Source organism: Triturus cristatus, chromosome 2_1, assembly GCF_964204655.1.
Source record: "Triturus cristatus chromosome 2_1, aTriCri1.1, whole genome shotgun sequence".
Classification (NCBI taxonomy): domain Eukaryota; kingdom Metazoa; phylum Chordata; class Amphibia; order Caudata; family Salamandridae; genus Triturus; species Triturus cristatus.
The window spans coordinates 345,806,304-345,826,388 of NC_140581.1; the positions used below are offsets into that span (position 1 = coordinate 345,806,304).

Sequence of the window (20,085 nt, forward strand, 5' to 3'; positions counted from 1 at the left end):
TTGCCCAATTTGTATACATTTATATGTGTGCATGTAGGCACCTCTTTGAAACATGTAAAAGTAAAAAAATAAAACTATGCGCCTCATCGGATGAAAGCTATGATTCATAGACTCTCAAGTTTCCTGCCAAACATTTATTTGTCGTAATATTTGTGGAGAAAGCAAAATACGGCCTTCATCTTGAAGGTTGGACGGTTGGAGACTTATGATAGCCAGTCAAAGGATTGTACCACTGAATATCAATTCCAACAACATTGTGGTGCAAGAATATTCAGGAAAGATTATCCATGAACAAAATATTGAAGGGTATGGGCACATAGGGAAGTATAGTTTTACTATTGCTAACCCCACATCTACATACCTTGAAGATATATGTACTGCATAGACACATAGATGTGGAGTTAGGTATAGAAATTCTAGACTTACTAACCCATTGATATTTTATTTTTTATATTCTGTCTTTGATATTGTGTCCTATTGATAGTGTGGTTTTGATATTCAGGGTGCACACTCATCCAAAGCAGATTAATCATTGGAGCACAGTGAGAGGGACAAGACTGGGACAGCACGACTAGATTAAAAGAGAGTGAGGTACATTCTAAATGTTCACACAGAATCCAGAAAACATCTAAAAAATAGATGTGTAATAATCTAAAATTATGTTTAGTAATTGTTGTCACTCTACGTTGAAGGAGAGTTATATAATATTCATAATATACAAAATGCTTGTACTCCCTTTCTTTTAAATTTGCAAGAATAGAAAATATAAAACGGCCTCCAACCTTTCATTTTCTAAGGGGGTAAGTCTTTATAGCATAATATTAATAACATGCATCTGTTCCACTAGGGTGGGCTGTCTATTTTTGACAAATGATTCTTGCATTCTTTTTTACAGAGCAGCTCACAGTACCCAATGAACGCTTAGTTAGCTAGCGGGGAATCTTCTTTAATAAATGTCTTATTTTTCTTCCCTTTCTGCATAAAATGGTGTCTGTATAATTGGATCATGAATAGAGTGTGCAAAGTTCTCAAAATCTCCTTTTTCATAATTACTCAACTTTTGGGAACAATAAACATATAATTATGTGACGAAATGCATCCTCATGTCCAAAATGGACGTGAGGACGAATTTCAAGCTAAAAAAAATGGGCAAAAAGCATAAGTGCCATAAACAACAGCCGCTTGTGTTCTATATATTCAAGTCAGTCCTGTGCTCCCACCATAAGATTTTTATCTGAATTTACTTGAAGTTATGCAAAGTGGAGTAGTGCAGTAATGTCAGGAATTTTGCATCGCAAAATTAACTCAAAATGCCAGAAAACACACAAGATTGCATCAGCATAACAAATATTTCACCCAGGCCTAATTGAGATCGGTGCAGTTGAAACACCACATTAGTAAAAAATGAATTCATGAATTCTGAAGATTTTGATTGAATCTTTCTCAGTCAGTCATGAGCATTATCCGATTATTCATAAACAATCATTAAAGCATCCGGTACAGAAATATCATTGTAAAAATACATCATATAAATACATCTAAAAACAGTAAAAAGAAGATTTCAGACATTGTCCCTTATTACGATGTCGGCCAGACGTGACCGTTGCGGAATTGGAACCGACCGACCTATGGTCTGCGGGCCCGACCGCAGCATTACAATGCGACCGCACATGGTGCAACGCACATGTTGCGGTCGCATACTCCTGTTTGTCTATGTGAGCCTGTGCTGTGGCCGTAAATCAGCCATAGCAGGAAACAACAATCACAACGTGGTCATTACGGTGCATTACCATTACAACACGGTTGTAACAATGCAAATGCTGTTACAACGCATGACCATCACAACGAAAATTGTTACCACGCATATGCCTCTACAACGCATGCCTTTACAACAAATTTCATTGTAAAGGCATGAAGGGTAAAGGGATATGTTTTTCAAATGTAAGGAATTAGATAAGTATAAGTTTTTAGGGTTTAGGGTGAGTATGGGTTTATTGGTGGCAGGGTTTAGGATGGATATGGGTTTTTGGATGGCAGGGGTCAATTTATGAGTTTAGGCTGCGAATGGGTTTTGAGGTGGGAAGGGTAAGTTTAGTGTTTACAGTGGGTGTGGGGTTTGGGTGGCAACGGTAATTTTAGAGTTTAGGGTGGGTATGGCTCTTTGGGTTGCAAGGGTAATTTTAGGGTTTAGGGTGGGTATGGGTTTTGGGGTGGCGATATATTTTCAAACATAACTTTAATCCCGCATATGCCTTTACCAATCATGCTATTACAATGAAATTTGTTGTAAAGGCATGCGTTGTAAAGGCATATGTGTGGTTTCTATTTCGGAAAGCACTACAAGAAAAGCCTGTCGAAACCGACATCCTAATCCTAAAGGAGAAAATGCCGTCCATAAGGATTACGAGCAGGCCTCCGACTGGCCGATGAGTTTCTTGCGCCCATCGGAATACAGGCGTAATGACCAGCCGGTTTCACTTTCGACTGCCTATATCGTAATGCTGCGGTCAAAACTGAAACTGCGATCTGCGGTTGGAGGCTTTCCAGGTCTCATCGTAATGAGGCCCTTAGTGTAAATTTTGTTTATGCAGGGCTAATTTCAGAAAATTCCCAACATAAAAACAGGCATGTTTGTTCTCAAGCATATGCCAGAAATACAAAGCTGGCTTACTCAATTAATTTAATAACTGGTTTAAAAAATGCCCTAGTAAAAATTCATGGCATTTATAAAAGAAAACAAAAGGGCATATTTACAAGAGTTTACCACCACAGGAACGACACTTTTAATGATGTTCCTGTAGCGATAAGCCCTTCGCCTTATTTACAAGGCAGCGTTAAGCCACTTAACGTGGCTCAACGCTGCCTTGTGAATAAAGCCCCCTTTTCATGCAGCAAGTAGTGTGAAAGTGGCGGGCAATGGGTGTTGCGGTGGTCGTTCTGCCAGAACACCCCTTGCTTTTTGATGCTGCCCCCTATTTACAAGGGTGATGTAAATATGGCGCAACACCAAAAATAAGACCAGGGAAAACCTGGTCTTAACCTGGCAAAATGATTTTTTTTAATTAATTTCTTCTTGTTTTTGCTGTTTCTATGTGTGCTCCATTCTGCAGAACACATAGAATGAGGACACCTCAATTAGTGATTGTTTATGTGCAGGAAGGTGTCCATTCCTGCACATGAAAAATCATTAACAAATGACGAGTTGCAACTTCTATATGTGCTGCACTCTGCAGCACACATAGAAGATACAATCAGGCCCGGGTAGTGAACTCCGCTCCGCCAGCAGAGTTTGCAGAGTTTTGCCCCCTCCACGCTCAGTTGGGAACACAGAGTTCAGGCAAAACTCTGACTCTGCGGTGAAGCAGAGTTACCCCTGCCCACGCCCAATAAAAAATAGGAAAAAAACCCACTTACCTGCTCCTGCATCACCAGGCTGCCCTCCTCCTCGCTGTGGTCTCTCCTCCATGGCAGTTGCAAAACCCCTACATTGTACTTCTTGCATGGACTGCCCATGCGCATGCACAGTCCACGCAAAACGTACAACATCGGGGTTTGCAACCGGCGAGAAGGATGGCAGCTCGGAGACGCCAGAGAAGGCAAGTGTTTTTTTTCTTCTTTTTTTATATTGTGAGGTCGGAGCAGAATGGAGCGGAGTTCCACTGAGTTTGTTTTTAACTCAGTGAAACTCCACGGTGTGCCACTACGCCTTCTCCGCCCAGGGTTAGTCACAATTCACCTTCTGTGATTGTTTATGTGCAAGAAGGAACACCTTCCTGCACATAAACTATCATTTCCTGCAACGCAGGCACCCTTTCACAATGGTGCAAGGGTAACCTGTTGGCACTAGGCAGCTGAATTTAGTGCCAACACTAGGGAAAAAGTGCACAGTATTGTTGTAAATACAGCACATCCCTGCATTTTCAGAAAGGCGGATTGCGGCGTTAGCAATTTTGGTTATATGCCGTGGTCCACCATTCTCTTGTAAATATGCACAATGCAGCACACATGGAAACGGCAAAAACGAGGAGAAATAAAGCATTTCTCCACGTTTCGCCAACTTAAGAGCAGGTTATTCCTGGTCTTAATTTTGGCGCTGCCTCCTATTTACACTGCCCTTGTAAATAAGGGGCAGTGTCAAAAACAATGGGTGTTGCGGTGGAACGCCCACCCCAACACCCACTGCCCACCCCTTTCACCCTAAGCATAGTGTGAAAGGGGGCCTTATTTGCAAGGTAGCATTACGCCATGTTAAGTTGTAAATAAGGCGAGGCCCCCTATACTACCACAACGTCACTAAAAGTGAAGCTGTGATTGTGATAGGGGCTAGTGCATATGCCTCGTAGTTTTTTATAGATGTCGAATTATTAAAGCTGCAAAGAGGATTATTTCTTAATACCTAATTATATCAGTAGAGGCATTTTGCCGTGAAATGATTGCAGCCTTTTCTTCAAGCTTAGCCCTGGGATATGTGAAGATTTCTGGAGACCCGGACAAATGAGGCAGTTTTTTCTCAAACCTAAACTAACATTTCTCAAAATGCTAACATACTTTGGGGCACGTGTTTCACTGATCCAAACGCCTAGCATAAACCTGGACATCGGAAAATTCTGTCGAAGAGGTCTGCGCTGGAGTATAGTTTGCAGATCTGGAGAATATGCCTGTGTCACAACAAAATGTGTCTGTAGAAAATTAAAGATCAAATTGCGCTTATTTAGCTCCATCTGTAAACAGTTGTTCATTAGCATCTAGAACATGATCCCCATAATTCTTCATGCACAAAACATAGTGGATACAGAATAAGACGACTCTGGTACATCTGAACCAGTAGTTTATGTTTTTTAACAAGGCCCATTACTTCATCTAAGAGTAGAGCTACCGAAATGGTGTGTGGTTTAAACCAAAAGTCATATGAAGGAAGGATGAATAATGTAGGCATATTCCTTTCCAAAGTGGTGCAGAGTGTCCTTGTGGCAGTGTCCTCGTGCCAACTTGCTCCAAATGTTCTCATGTATGTCTACCTCGCATGTTTTCTTGTGAAAGATACCAGTGTCATGAGCTCCTCAGACTTAAGTTTGAAACAGTTCTGTTTTCGGACACGAGCAGCAAAAGTCATTTGGTCTATGTTTGCACTTTACACAGCTGGTTAGTGCTTGTTTGCCCACATCAGGCCAGTTAGTAACATGAAAGTTAGTTCTGAGCGGCTTTTGACAATCGTATGTTTCTTTCTGCAAACTTTCAATTTTGCTAGATTAGGCGAGTGAGGCACGCGGAGAGGAGACGCACTGGTTATGGAGCTTATGGGGAAGTAACACTGGGATTAGAATGTGGCCCCTCCAGGTTTCAAATATTTGTTTTATGTTTTTTTTGCAGTCTTGTGTAGCACACATGTAGGTCAAGGGCATTAGAGCAATTTACATCAGCACCAGGTTACAATACCCAAGGTCATGTTATTTATTTTGTGTTTTTGGCCTAGAGGAATTAAATGACTTGCCCAGAGGATATGGAGCTGGAGCCAGGTCTCAAACCAGTTCCAACAAATACAAGACCTATTGCAATAGTAAAAAGCATTGCCATTTATAGCTCCCACTCCAACAAATGCGAGACCTATTGCATTTCCAATGCTTGTTCTTTTTTAAATGCATCCCGTTTTTCTTTAGGGAAAACGGGCTGATTTTTTTTTTTTTAAAGTTGCTTTATTTAAAAGCAAACACTGAGACGGTTGTCTGCTGACCCCAGCAAGCCACCATCCCTGTGTTTTTAGCGATTCCCAATGGGTCGCAAGTTGCGACCTACCTTATGAATATTAATGAGATAAGTCAATTGCGTCCCACTTGGAATCTCAAACAGTGTAAATCACACTGTTGTGCATATCTGTTTGCGATTTCCTAATAGCAAATAGCAAAAACTCACTAATAGCAAATCGCAAAAATTCGCTATTAGAAAATTGCAAACAGAAATGTTAGTACAAGTGGCTCTAAATTTTTCACCTCGGGTCTGAACAGCACTGCATCATTAATGTCTTTATATAGGGCCATTTTACCTTATAAAACCATTGAGGGGCTGATTTACAAGGAAGTGCAGCAGTGCGGCAACGCAAGCCGCTGCGGCACTTCCAAAGCACAGGAATGCGACATATTTACAATAATATGTTGCATTCCTGTGCTCTCCCCTGCGCTGGCGCACAAACTGCTGCCATGCACAGGTGCAGGCACCCTTGCACCATAGTGCAAGGGTGCCTGCGTCATGGGGAGATTGTTTTTGTGAAGGAAGGGGCACGTTCCTGCACAAAAACAATCACTACAGGCATTTTCATCGTTAAATGCGTGCTGTAGAATGCAGCACGCATTGAAAGATGAAAAAACAAGGAGAAATTAAAACATTTCTCCTTGTTGCGCCTTGCTATGCCACCCCTAGGGTGGCGTAGCATTTAGACACATTTCCATGTTTACGAAATGTGTCTTGTTCCATGGTTGTTGCATGGGAAAACCCACAGCAACACCCATGGAACACCCATTTCACGCAAAGTGCTCCGTGTAAAGGGGCCATATTTACAAGGACAAAAGAAGCCACGCAGGGTGGCTTTTCCTGTCCTTGTGAATATGGAGCAGTATAATGCGCCACTGGTATGTCACAAAAAGTGACGTACTGGTGGCGCAGGGGGCTTGTAAATATGCCCCTGTGTTTGTAAAGTTCTTTATTCAGGTTTTATGACTTTACTGTGACTTAAGTTATGTTTTAAGTTTGTTGAAGAAATATTCATAGAGGCCATCATATAGCATGGACGTTTAATTGTTATGTACTATTAAGAAGTGCACTGAGAAAACTAGATCAATGAACCAAGATTTGATAAATAAAACCAGTGTATTTATTTTGGACCTTTTCCTCAAAACTGAGCGGTGTGCTGTTCCTTCCAACAGAATGCACGTTGCAAAGCCAGTGAGGTCCTCGATCCGCTAAAGATAAACACGGGCGCAACATACCTGGTGCCAAAACTGAAAGAACATTTAAGGGATCCAGTCCTGGTAAGACCACACCTTTCTATTGTGTATGCCGTGTTACGCGTCCTCAACACATTCATATACACTGCTCAGAGCATGTGCTTTTCAATATTTGCTTTTTTTGCACATAGAAAATCCGAGATGCCATTGCTGCTGATTGTTACATTTAGTTCTTCACTTTTACTCTGCCAAGGTGCAGGAGAGCATTTTTGTGTTTATTTTCCCGGAGTTGTGACTTCATTCCAGAAAGTAAGATAAGTGGGGGCTGGAAACTTAACAATTGTGGCTCAATAAACCTCATACTGTACATTGTTTTTTTCAACTTTATGTTGTCTGCAATCCGGTTGTTGCTAAAATATAGCAAACTCATATTTCCGACTCCCAGTCATACGGGTGTCAGAATTTAACAAGGCATTCGTAACTATGGCCTATTTAGCAGATATTGCAGAAATTCTCTGGGGCATATTCTCAAGGAGCAATCGCCGAGTTATCGGCACTTATCGGAGCCAAAGTCGCGATAAAATTACCGCCCCATCACGAGCAGGTGCAAACAGCCAATACCACCAGTTTTCCGGCGATAGCATCCTCAAAAATTATCGCCACAGATGACCCTGGCAACTATCGCTAATGAAATGCAGAGTAGGCATTCCCAAGCAAAAAGCCGCGACAACACCACTCCGCAACATTCACAACGACCAGCCAGATTTACGATAGGAACACAAAACAGGCGATAAGGCGCGTTAGCAGCAGGAAACTAACACCTGCTCTGACCTGGTACAAAGTCAGACGTCAACCGGTAGCAGCCAAGGGAGCACAGCCCATAGGCAAACATGAAGAACAACAGATGCCCCCGAGCAACTGAACATGCAGCCCGGAGCACCAAGAGGGCAACAACACACACCGCCACCCCCCCGGACCTCACCCCCCCTCCTTCGGACAAAGATAATGCACATCAACTCCACAAAACCATGACCCAAACACAATCACAACACCCTACATACAGGTGTGGCCAGAAAAATTGTAAAACACATCCACATCATATAAACCAAAAAATAAACAACCATGATGAGGCACGGCGGGTCTTTTCCGGGCATTCTGTAAGTCACAGCCTGCAAGACAGAAAGACAGATAAAAAGGTGTGTCATGCGCCCATCAAAGGACAGAGAGGGAGACCGACAAAGAGAGAGAGAGGGATAGAGGGATAGAGAAAGAGGGGGATAGAGAAAGAGAGAGAGAGAGAAAGAGAGGGAGAGAGAGGGAGAGAGAAAGAGAGGGAGAGAGAGAGAAAAGGAGAGGGAGAGAGAAAGAGAGAGGGAGAGAGAGAAAGAGAGAGGGAGAGAGAGTGCCGACACTGCAGACCCAGGCCCCACTGCTCACCTTCAGCCACCGGTGTGTCTCCAACCAAGGGCAGGTACACACTGCAGTCTCCCAGGTCACTCCTCTGAAACAGGTGCCAGAGACATGAATGACAGAGTCCATACAGTAGTACATGCCATCATCGCTTGCCCGCCCCTGCGCACACAGGCTGCCCCACCCCAGCCCCTCCTGCCGCCCAGCGGAGACCGCCCGCCCCTGCGCAGCCAGGCCACACTGCTCACCTTCCGACACCGTCGTGTCTCCAAGAGGGCACACCACGTGCCGGTTGGAGCTCCAAGCCCGGGGCCCGCGACCATGCCCACATCATGCAGCCACGCACCACGGGCCACCAGGTCACACACATGATTCTGGGTCTTGATTTCGCAATGGCAGGGAACACATCAGTGCACAGGGCATCATCGCAGGCTGCACACCTGCTCAGCAGTTCCGGTGCCCCTATCTCAGTGCACCCAAATACACCGTCCCGTGGCGGTGTGCCTGTGCCTGCCGCAGTGTATCCTGTGCCACCAAGTCTGTGCACCGCTAGCCATGGACCCTTTATGATTGGGTCCCGTTGTGCGGACGCCATCATGTCACCACCGGCACTGGGCATTGTGACGTGGCAGGGCCCTCGGCCCTCATGCATAAGTGCTACCCACAATTAGACACCCATTTGGAAAGTGGAAATGGCATCCAGCACGTGTGCCAGGCCCTTTTTATTGGCATGGTCACATGTCCTGTGACGCCGGTGCCGAAAGGGTGTGGTGTGGGTGCAAACCAGCCATGAGGGAGTGGCTGTGGCATGCTGACAACTAGACCTGTGAGCAGCAGATCCCTACAGGGAAGACCAGGTGCATGTAGCATTGTCGTCCTCCCCTGTGAGCGTGAGCGGAGTGGGCTGGCCTGGCATATGCCAGTCCAGCGTAAGGATGTGAACAATGACCCCGGGGCTGTGGGCGTGCTTCCATTCTGGCCTGGACAAGGAAGTAACAAATGCGTGCGTCTCCGTTCGAGTGTCGGCGCCACCCGGCACGCAATCGGCAATGTGTCACCCTGTGACCCAAGTCCCACAAAGTAAGGTGAAATCATTGACCCTACATGCATCCATCCCTCCATACTTGCAAGATGATAGATATGACATATCGTTGTGTTAATGAATGTTTAATGCACATTCAATGGAGTGTTGTAGCTGGAACAGTATAAGGCCATGCAAACGCCACCTTTCAGCGTTGGCCGGTGGAGGGCCAGCCAGAGTCCTTCAGTGAATGACAAGTACAGCAATAGAGGAGAAGTTCAGTCCGCAGTCTGATAGCTGTGTTATTGGTTACCAAACAGAATATGACAGTCCATGTCGAGGTCCAAGGTGAGTGTCGCAGAGTGCATCGGGGGACAGTTGAAGGGGATGATACAAAGGCCACAACCAAGCAGAGACAGGCCACATGGCGGACATGAATGCTACCGCTTCCTCCTGACCACAAGGGTATATTCTTCCGCATCTTCGTCCTCTGCTGTTTCAGGTGCCTCACATGTGGGTGGTGGTGTTCTGTCTCCAGCACTGTGTGGCAGTGACACCGCAAGGGCCGGAGGTGGAATGTCCGCCGCACTGAGTGGCACTGACACATCAGTGGCCGTAGATGTGGATGGAGTGGTAGCAGCAGCATGCATCAGCGCCAGGCCGTGTGGCAGCAATTTAAGAAGGGGGCGAGGTAACGCCCCAATGCCGGACGCACAGCATTGCTTCATTCATAACAAAAGTGCCACAATTTATCCAATTTCTCAAAGTTTTATTCCATTTTCATCCATTTCCTTTTTCATTGCTTTTATTCCAGTCACATGAGAGGCACTTATTCACTGTATCCTAAATGCTGTCAAAATGCCCATCCAGACTTTATTCAGAAGCACGGAGTGTGCATAAGTAATCCTCAAAGGTTAATGTGTATTACCCAATGCATTTCGGATCGTTCCTGGCCCTTCATCAGGGGTTATCTACAAATTCAAAACATTCCTGTTAGACTGTATGTTTAATCTGCCTAAACATGTTAAAACGATATTTCAATTATTAGAATTACATGCCTTAAATTACGACTCTCCCTGCAATCAACGTCTGCCCATTGAATTCATTATCAACCATTATCACGGAACAGCCTCTCCCCAACCGCCACAATTGCACATGTTACCCTTCCGCCTATTCAAGATATCGCTCCTTGATACATTGTGGCAACAATGCCATGAGGATGGTCTATATGGCGTTGAGGGACCCAGCTACCTCTCGCTGGTGTGCAGCCGTGTCAGTTACTGTTTCCGCACGATGACGCTCCCTGTCCTCCATGAGCCTCCGTATGAGTTCTAACTCCTGGGCAAGCTCGCTGGAGCCACTATGAGTGGACAGTCACTCTTGCCTCTGAGTCAGGACCCTGGCAATTTCAGCCATGGTTCGTTGGAGGGCATGGAGCGGACTGTGGGTGTCCGTTAGGGACTGTGAGTGGTCCCTGATGGGACTCAGACACCCACGTATGGTGTCTAGTTTGTCTGCCATGCGGTCAAACCCCACCTGCACCTGTTCAGCCAGCTTCTCCTGGCACCCCAACACACACACAGAGTTGGAAGGCCATGTGTTCGTCGTGGAGGTCCTGGGAGGCAGCCTTGGTGGTGGGTGCTGCCTGCTGTGTGTACTGTGCAGGGGGTGGGTTCTCCTTGTAGCTGCTGGGCTGCCCTTCTCCTGTAAGTGGGATGCGGAGGCACACCACGAGCTATTGGAGAGCGTCGGAGTCGAAGGTGTGGTGGTCCTCTTAGTCATCAGAGAAGAGAGGTTGGGACTGCTCTGCAGGAGGTGTTGAATTTCCCTCTGCAATGTGAAGGGGAGATGCAGTTTAATATTGTGTTCACATGTATGTTGACGCATTATACATGTTTACATGCAGACTGAATGACAGTGTACATTGTGACTGTTTGTGGGTAGCTGCCTATATGATGCGTGACAGTGGATATTTCAACGACATCATGGATGTGTGTTCGTACTTGAACATTGTCAACTCACATTTCCCTGCGAGGCCAAATGTAATTGGCCAGTTACTGCACACATGCTGCCCCAATTGTGTCCCCTGTTCTGTTGTGGACGTGTTGTGGATTGTGCCACATCATTTTCAAAGTTGATGTGCTCTGCATGTGATGCGTGTGCCACATTTTGGGGGAGTCGCCCCTGCAGCTCTGATTTGGCTGCCCCTGATCCCTTACATGCGGTGTGCCTCTGACTTCTGTGCTTATACAGTGCTGGGATGTTGCATTCTTGTGTGCATTGGTATCTTGGTGGGAGTTGGGGGTCTGTGGCATGGTTTGTCAGCAGATGTGCTATGCTTACTTGTGCATGTGTGCCATTGTGCCCATCTCCCCCGTCCCCCAGTCCCTGGTCATTATTCACCCTATTGCTGTTGTGTCCGGTCCTGCCACCGTCTCCCCACTGATGACTGTGTACACCATTTCCTCCATCTCGTCCAGCTCTTCCTGTGGCGCTGGGCTCCCACCTCCAGTCTGCATTGCTGCCTTCCGGTTGTTTGCGAATTTCTGCTTGGTTTTGTGCTTGACATCATTTCAGCGCCTCTTGACCTAGTCCATTGTCCTCTTCAGCACTCAGACTGCATTCACCTTGTCCATGATGGTCTGCCATATTCCATTTTTAGTTCCCAGTGACACAGTGGAGGAGACAAACAGTAGTTGATGGAGTTCTATCACCTCCGTTATCAGGATTCTGTTTTCCTGCGGACTGAACCTTCTCTTCCTACTCTTCTTCTCCTTGGCCTTCTCTGTCCCCGAAGTCCCAGGCTGGTCCTCCGGGGGGCTTGTGGGGCTCTGGTTGTCCTCTGCACTTGCTCTGGCTGACTCCATTGTGCTTCGCTGTTGTTTGGCTTTTGTATGTTTTTTTCTCAACTTTTGTAGTGCATTTTCCCGCATGTTGTGTGGCGATTGCAGGCCTGTGGCTGGTTTTTGCTGATTTTGTATCGCGATTGTCGTCATTGCTGCTTTTTTCGCGTTGGTGTTTCGCATTTTTGCGGCGTCATGTTGATTTTAACGCGTTCGTTTGACACGTTGTCGTGGGACTATCGCTTGGTGCCACCGGATTGGGAATACCACGTTAACACGGAGTTAAAATCCCATGATGGACTGTGATGTGAAGGGTCGTGTTAAGCTACTTTTGCGGTAGTTAACACACGTTCTTGAGAATATCCCCCTCTGTTCTTCAAAATATACTGTGCAATTAGCTGTTTTGGAGAAATGCAGCTTGAAAATCGATTACGTGTAGTACAACAATCCCTGAAAAAATCTCAAACAAAGTACCTCTCGTGCTGTAATTTGGCCAAACCTCAATGTCCAAAAAATGTAGAGGACATGGCCCTTAATATTTACTTTTGGCTTCTCACGTCATTGAGTGTCCATGAAATACAATGCCTTCTCAGTTATGGATAGGTTAAGGTAGATGATGCACCATAACCTTTTTTGTTATTCATTGAATTTTTTCCAACATAGAAATAGGTACTTGAAATCTGGTTGTGGAATATGGAATAAAGGCACTAAAGAGATTGAAACTGTTTACGCAAGAAAATGTTATGGATTTGTGCAGGAACTGATGGACAAAGGCTCTAACAGGGGCACTGATGTTTCCTTTACACCGTGACTAGCCTCTTCTTTGTTTTACAAGAGATTCAACCTCGCAGTGCAAAGGAACTGTTCACAAAAACATGCTAATTGCCTGCCTCTTCATTATTAATGGCTTCGAAATTAACATGTGCCCTACTCCATATATTTGTGAACACGGGGACGGAAGCCTCTATAGGCCAACTGACCTCAGTTCCAACATTCATGTTGTCCCTTGCCCCCTCACTGTGACCTATGCTTAATTTGTGACGGTGTTTGTATTTGCTCGACATTGAAACTTATCTGCAAACGCCAGCCCGTATTTAAAGAAGTCTACCACACATTGTTGCTGTCTGTCTATTTGTTATAGAATAAATCAGTAGAATGTTTAAAAATAACGCTTTACCAGTTGAAAAAATAATTAAACCAGCAAGCCTATTCAATTATTACAGGATACCGTGATCTAAAAAGTCAAAATTGAAAGAGTGGGATGTTAGTAGGTTGCGCAGACACAGGCTTTAAGGCAGCAACTTTTTAGGCAAGGGGTGGTGGCAGTCAGAGTGGCTTCCCAAAAATTACCTTGAGCCCTAGAACTATTTTGTTTACGAATAAAGCGCTGACTGTGACCCCTGCCCTCTAAAGAGACAAGCATCATAATGCCACAAATATTGGCACATTCTGAATCTGTCACCAAAGCAAGCATGTCAATGCAATAGCAGTTTACATTTTGTGAATGGTTCTCGCATGGGTAGGTAATAGCTATTTAGTGTTTTGTGGCTGCAAAACTAGAAGCAAGCATTTGAGCATAAAACTACAATGCACAAGCAAATAGGAATACTCCTCTCTTTCCCTTTACAATGCCTCATGAAGTGCAATATGTTTATTGTGATTTGTAATGGCAATTACGAATCACAGTGCAAATTTGTGAATTGAGAATCATGATGTTACAGTGTAAAAATCAGCTTTTCTTTTTCCTAAATATGGAAAGCATTTTGTGCACCAGGCAGCATTTATTTGGCCAACATCTCCCTATAAACATAAATGTCACAGCTTTGAAAATGACCTTGGTACCTTCCCTATGCACTTCCCCTTTGCACGCTGGTATTTGCATTAGTCAGAATCTACATCATGATCTATTAGGTTATATGAATACTATTGAACCTGACATCCTTAGTCTGGTTTTGCCCCATCTTTTTGCCTTCTACCCTCCTGTTTTAGCTGACTTCGTTTTTGCTGGCTTTAGGACTCTGTGCACTTTATCACTGCTAACCAGTGCTAAACTGCTTGCGCTCACTTCTTTTAATTTGGTAACATTGGCTTGCACCGAATTAGCACATTAATTTACTTGTAAGTCCCTAGTAAAGCGGTACTACATGTACCCAGGGCCTGTAGCTTAAATGCTACAAGTGGCCTGCAGCACACTTTCAGCCACCCAATGAGTTGTCTTTGTAAAACATGTCTCAGGCTTGCCATTGCAGCCTGTTTGTGCAGTTTTAAACTGCCTTTACTACCTGGAAAAATAAATCTCTTTCCAGGCCTAACCCTTCCTTTTTAATACATATTAGTCACCCCTAGGGTAGGCCCTAAAAGGCCCAGTAGGTATGATGCAGTGCATTTAAGATTTACATGTCCTGGTACTGATAAACTCTTAAATTCGTTTTTCACTTCTGCAAGGGCTACTTCTCCCATAGAATAACAATGGATTACCTTACTACATTTAATAAGTGCTAACTTTCAATTGGGAGGAAGTAGGAATGCCAATTTTGATGTAATTTAAAACCCTCTTTAACGGTAAAGACTGACTTAAAGTCACAATTCAGAAAATGCCACTTTTAGAATCTTGCAAAAAGAACAATTGATGCACAGAATGCAGAACAATGTCATACATACATCCCAGTACAGAGACCTGGGCCTAAATCCCTTGTTTTTTTGCTTCCCATGCCACTCCAGTTTGAACCCAGCCATATGCAAATCAGTCTTGACCCTGATCCCTATAGGAACAGTCCAGCCCGAACTGCCAGGCCAGGTCGTCCCTGGACTGGAAACAAGCATCCTAGGACTGTTTTGAGGGTTTCACCCCTCATCAGCCAGGCTACCTTGACTGCAGTGGTATAGAGAGCACGGGACCCACGTCCGGGCATACCCGTCCAACTCAGGGTGACAAATGCAAAAAAAAAAATTGATGGACAGAATGTAGAACAATGTCATACTTTTAGGAAGTTAGCATTTTCTTGTCCCAACAATGTGGTGCCTGCATCCTGTATCTATCCTGGGTCACATGACTAGGTGTAGCTTGCAGTGTGCCTTTGTGTCTTGCCCCAAGACAGTGAGACAAAAGATTGTTGGCAGGATGGGCATCTCTGACTTGATGAGGAGAAGGATCTCCCACCTACCACAAGTGCACCCACAAAGGGTTTGACACTAGACTTTTGTGATCGAAGAGAAGCTGGGGCCAGGGCAGGGAGGGAGGAAATGCAAAGCACTTCTGGGAGTGGAAACTTCTAGAAGCTTCTACTTCAAAGTGGGCACCAGGTATAATTAATGGACCCTCAAACCCAACTGTTCAGTAACCCTCTGGACCTGTGGAAGACTTATAAGGACTGCTGTGCTGCTCTGCAGGAAGGACTGCTACTCTGTTGCCCTGCTGCCTGAGTGAGAAGGAATGAACCTGCATCTTGAATCCAGGACCACCAGAGTGACTCCAAGGATTAGTTGTCTGGCCTCCTGATCAGAGCCTCAGTGACACAAAAGGCTCCAACCACCTTGAACCAAGTACCTGGACTCGGTCTGCTTTGAGTCCTACTCCCTAGAGCAGTGCCACCCCAGTCCTGGGCCCTTGGAAGTGGACCTGAAGGTGCGGTGGCAGCCCAGCTGTGGTCCTGTGAGCAGAACTGATGTAGGGTGATGAGTCTCCTCACAGCTGCATCGGATCTGCCGCTGAACAATGCAGAAGGTTGCATCACAGCCAGTAGATTCCTCAGAGACACTGTTGTGCGACGTATCCTTGATTCATGTCTTCGCATTGCAAGCCCCTCATCAACTGCATCCTCAACGACAATGCAGGGCTCTACATTACAGCACCACAGCTTCCTCAGAACTGCCGCTGTTCAACGCATCCTCAATGCAGGATCTTGCAATGCTCATGCAAATCAGGATTTAAGGGACTTTGTTCAGTGAGCTTAACTGGGTCCCTGTATCCGGCCTGTGCCCTATAATGGTCAGCCTGAACTTGTTACTTTGCCCAGTCCGACACAGCAAGATAACCAAAGTTGGCGCTTTGTGCTTCTAGGCACTATTTTCTTTTAAATCGTTAAAATTGTATATCTCCAGTTCTACTGATTGGATTCCTGTAATTTTGGTCTCAAATAATCTATTAAATTTGACTCTATCTTCTATTTCTAAATTGGTGTGGTATTTTTCTTGAATTGTGTTTAACCTTATTACTGTTTGGAGTGCTGCATAAATACTTTACACATTGCCTCTAAGTTAGGCTTGACTGCTTTTATGCCAAACTACCAGAGGGTGAGGCACCGGTTAATCCTTTGGCTTGTTTGTGTTTCCCCGTAACAAAGATTGTGGTTGCTGCTGGAGTAGTGTTTCACCCCCCACCAGCAACCCAAGTTCATACAAATACTCATTATTTTTGTATTGGTCATAAATCCATATCCCCTTCTTCCCAAACTAAGGGCAAAATATTTACCATTACCTCTCCTTCAGTGACACACATGGAAATGCTTTGTTTGGTGACTCTCAAACAAGGGTGTATGTTGGCGGGTACCCTCCTGAGGTCATTTAACTCACCTGGTGTATTATTTGGCTGCTTTATAGGGATACAGTGCATAATTGCTATGCAAATCAATGGACAGTCAGTCTCCCTGGGCCACTGCACTGGATAACACATATCTGGGGACTGTGCTGTCATTAGCCTTGGCTTTCAGTCGATTACCCCTCTCTGTGTGAGCAGTAACAGGGAACAGGTCTGGAGTTTTGGACCTGCCAATGATGATGGTAAAACATTTTCAAGACTCCTGTAGGAGGTCAACATTCTCACTGACTTTGCTCTGCCCTAGTCACCCATATGCTGCGGGAATGGGTGGGTTAAAAGTCACATTGATTTCACTGTAACAGAGTAACAGTATTGCAGGTGATCTAGAAAAGAGGTAGCCAGTAAATGGGTGGCAGAATATTTTTTATTCTTTCTGACTAAAGTCTGACCCTCTCTATGTACCACCTATGCTGAAAATATTTAGGATTCATTAATATAATGTGGCACCCAAGAGGTTTAATGCATAGGAAACTACCAAATTCTGTACTATCTGTGCCAGGCTATGGCTAAGTCGATCCTGATACTCCTCCGACACACAAACAAGTTCCCACCAGTTGTGTCACCAGGCACAGCATCCCATCATCAGGCATCTACTTCCCTTAGATACAGATGCACTTTTGTTTCAGAAATACTCATGCAACATCCTTGTTCTTCGGATTCCAGGTAAGATAAGCAACTTTCCATTTAACATTCACCTCTTCGAAATCAATCAATTGCCTAAAGATAAATGTTATGATAGCACACACCTTACCTTGTTCATCCACTGAAAATATCTAAAATATGCACAAACAGCCCATACAAGTAATAATACGTGCAAATGAATAAGAGCACTAAAGTAATACAGGCAAAAAGCATTACTTAACACAAATTAAAACTCAAAGGCTGGAATAAACTGCATTGTAAAAAAAAACTCTAAAAAAACTTCTAAAAAAAATCTCTCAATGCTCCTCGAGATATTGACCAGCCATACCTCATATTCCTACAGTCACACTAAAGTTAAAAAGAAAGTCAGAACTCCACTGTTTTACCATTAAACTTGCCTGAATTTCTCCTGGATGACTAAAAGCGCACAAACACCCAAATCACATCCCAACTCAGGCAAGATGTTTGATAGGCCAGATGAGTCTGTGCGATCCCATAAACCTAGCTACCAGATAAGTCTACAGAGATTTATGGATCACACTTGGGGCCATATGTACAGGAAGTAAGAATTGTGATTTCCAAATTGCGATTCGTACCAAATTGCAATTAGGCAATCCCAATTTCTAATGTAAGTAAACTTATATCTATTAATTAGCCATTCCAAGTGGGTTGCTAAACGACCTACTTCATGGATATCAAGAAGTAGGTTGTAGTTTGCGACTCATTAGGAATGATGACCATCACAGGGATGGTGCCCTCCTGGTGTCAGCAGACCACCTTGTCTGTGACTGCTTTTTAATAACGTTCGTGGGACAACTGCCTTCTCTGAGAAAATAGTTTTGTTTACATTCTCATAGCGGTAGGGGTCCTTTGGGGATCCCTTCCTATTTACTAATGGTTACCACTACCTTTTAGTAGTAGTTAAAAAATGTATGTTTTGCGACCGTAATCCAGTCACAAAACATCAATACATACCAATTCAACTTGATAGTTGGAAGGGCTGCCCTAAACATGCATCTTCCAAATCCTGAATCGCTAAACCACAAATCAATTTTGTAATAAGATACCGAATCATATTTTGCCATTTGTACATTAAAAAAGGCTTTTTTTGCAGTCGCAAACTGGCTGAAACTGCATATCAGACTGTTTGGGACCTTAAAGTTTTGTACATATGGGCCTTGATACTGACAGTGTAGATATATATAACCAGTGCCCACATATTCTTACAGAAATTTCGCTTTGGAAAACAATTGAAGTTTCCATGTCGAATTTACCTACTCAGGGGTCGATTACGATGTCGTTAGGAAACCATTCTGACTGAATCAGTTCCGGAATGCTTTCCGAAGGACTCGGATCAGGAGAGTCCAACCGAGCGGTTTGGAAGCATCCGGAGGCTTCCGGATACGATTCGGTCGTACTCTCATTGACTTCAATGGAAGCCTGTGTCCCAACCGAATACACAGGCTCCCATTGAAGAAAAGGGTGGTTGGGGAAAATTTTGCACCCTGTTATAGGTACCCCAAGGTGCCTGCCACACTGTGCATGGTTGGAAAGGGGGGACCCATGGGCCCTATTTGGAGGGCCCCGGTTAAGGGGGGCCTGCTACAGGCCCCACAGTCAGATTCTGACAGCTAATTCATTTCGGAAGAACCGGTTTAGAAAGGCTGTCCGAATCAGGCATCATAATTGCTTGGCTGGAAGCGCGCTCCATAGGCTGCTACGATTCAGCCCTGACCGACTCAGTTACTCCCAAAGCCTTTGGGAACCAAGTCGGACAGTTCGACACTTCCCAACCATTGTAATCGCTGGTTGGGAAACGTGACCGAGTCGGTCAGAAAGGCGGGTTCCGAAGCGGATTAGACCGAATCAAATTCCTTTTGGAGCCTTTCCTGACAACATCGTAATCAACCCATAAATTGGTTCTTCTTATGACATATAGTGAATTTGCAAGTTTTTTACTATAACAGTGACTTTTAAAATATCTTACATATGTGTATTTCCCTTCATCAGTGTGGTGGTGATTATATCTCCACCACTCAAACTATCGAGGATTCTGCAAAGTCTGAATTGGGCCGAAGCTTTTACCGTTTTATGCTTCTGATTATTATGAAATAGTCTTTAGATATTTTTATGGCTCTATAACAACTTTTAAAATTTATTTATGTAAGCTCGATGAATTTTCAAGTTGAAAGAACCAAGTCTGATGAGCCAAGACTGACGAATCTCCAACTTGATAAACGCCAACATGAAAAAAATATCTGATTCATCTTATTAAATGCATCAACAAGACCAAGTGCCCAATTCTGTGTCCTGGCTGCAGAAAAAAGTACAAAATAAGAAACAAGAAGCTCTTCCGGTTTCTTTAATATCAAGATGTGAAAACCTATGTGTAATATTCCCTTTTTGCCGTTTTGACAATTCCTTTGCCTGAACGGCAGAAACGAATATAGAATGTTGAGGGTAGGTTTGTGGGCGGTGGTCAGAGAAGATAAGTTCTGCGGAGGCTGCGTCCTCCTTTCAGACAACTCTGTGTACAGATTATTATAATAAACCTTTCTTACCTGCAATACACGTGTGTAGTCGTTCCTGCCGTCACTACACACTTTGGTTGGTGACAAGTTGTCCAGAACTGCC

General features: G+C 44.4%; 1 protein-coding gene across 2 annotated transcripts in view; it reads left to right on the forward strand.

Annotated features, from left to right (window-relative positions):
• ITGA1 (integrin subunit alpha 1) overlaps positions 1 to 20,085 on the forward strand; it is an 880,323-nt gene that overhangs the window by 788,857 nt on the left and 71,381 nt on the right. For both annotated transcript variants that reach the window (XM_085631246.1, XM_085631248.1), the window contains exon 26: positions 6,918 to 7,022. In XM_085631246.1, the coding sequence (XP_085487372.1) occupies positions 6,918 to 7,022 (105 nt within the window). The remainder of the gene's footprint in view (positions 1 to 6,917; positions 7,023 to 20,085) is intronic.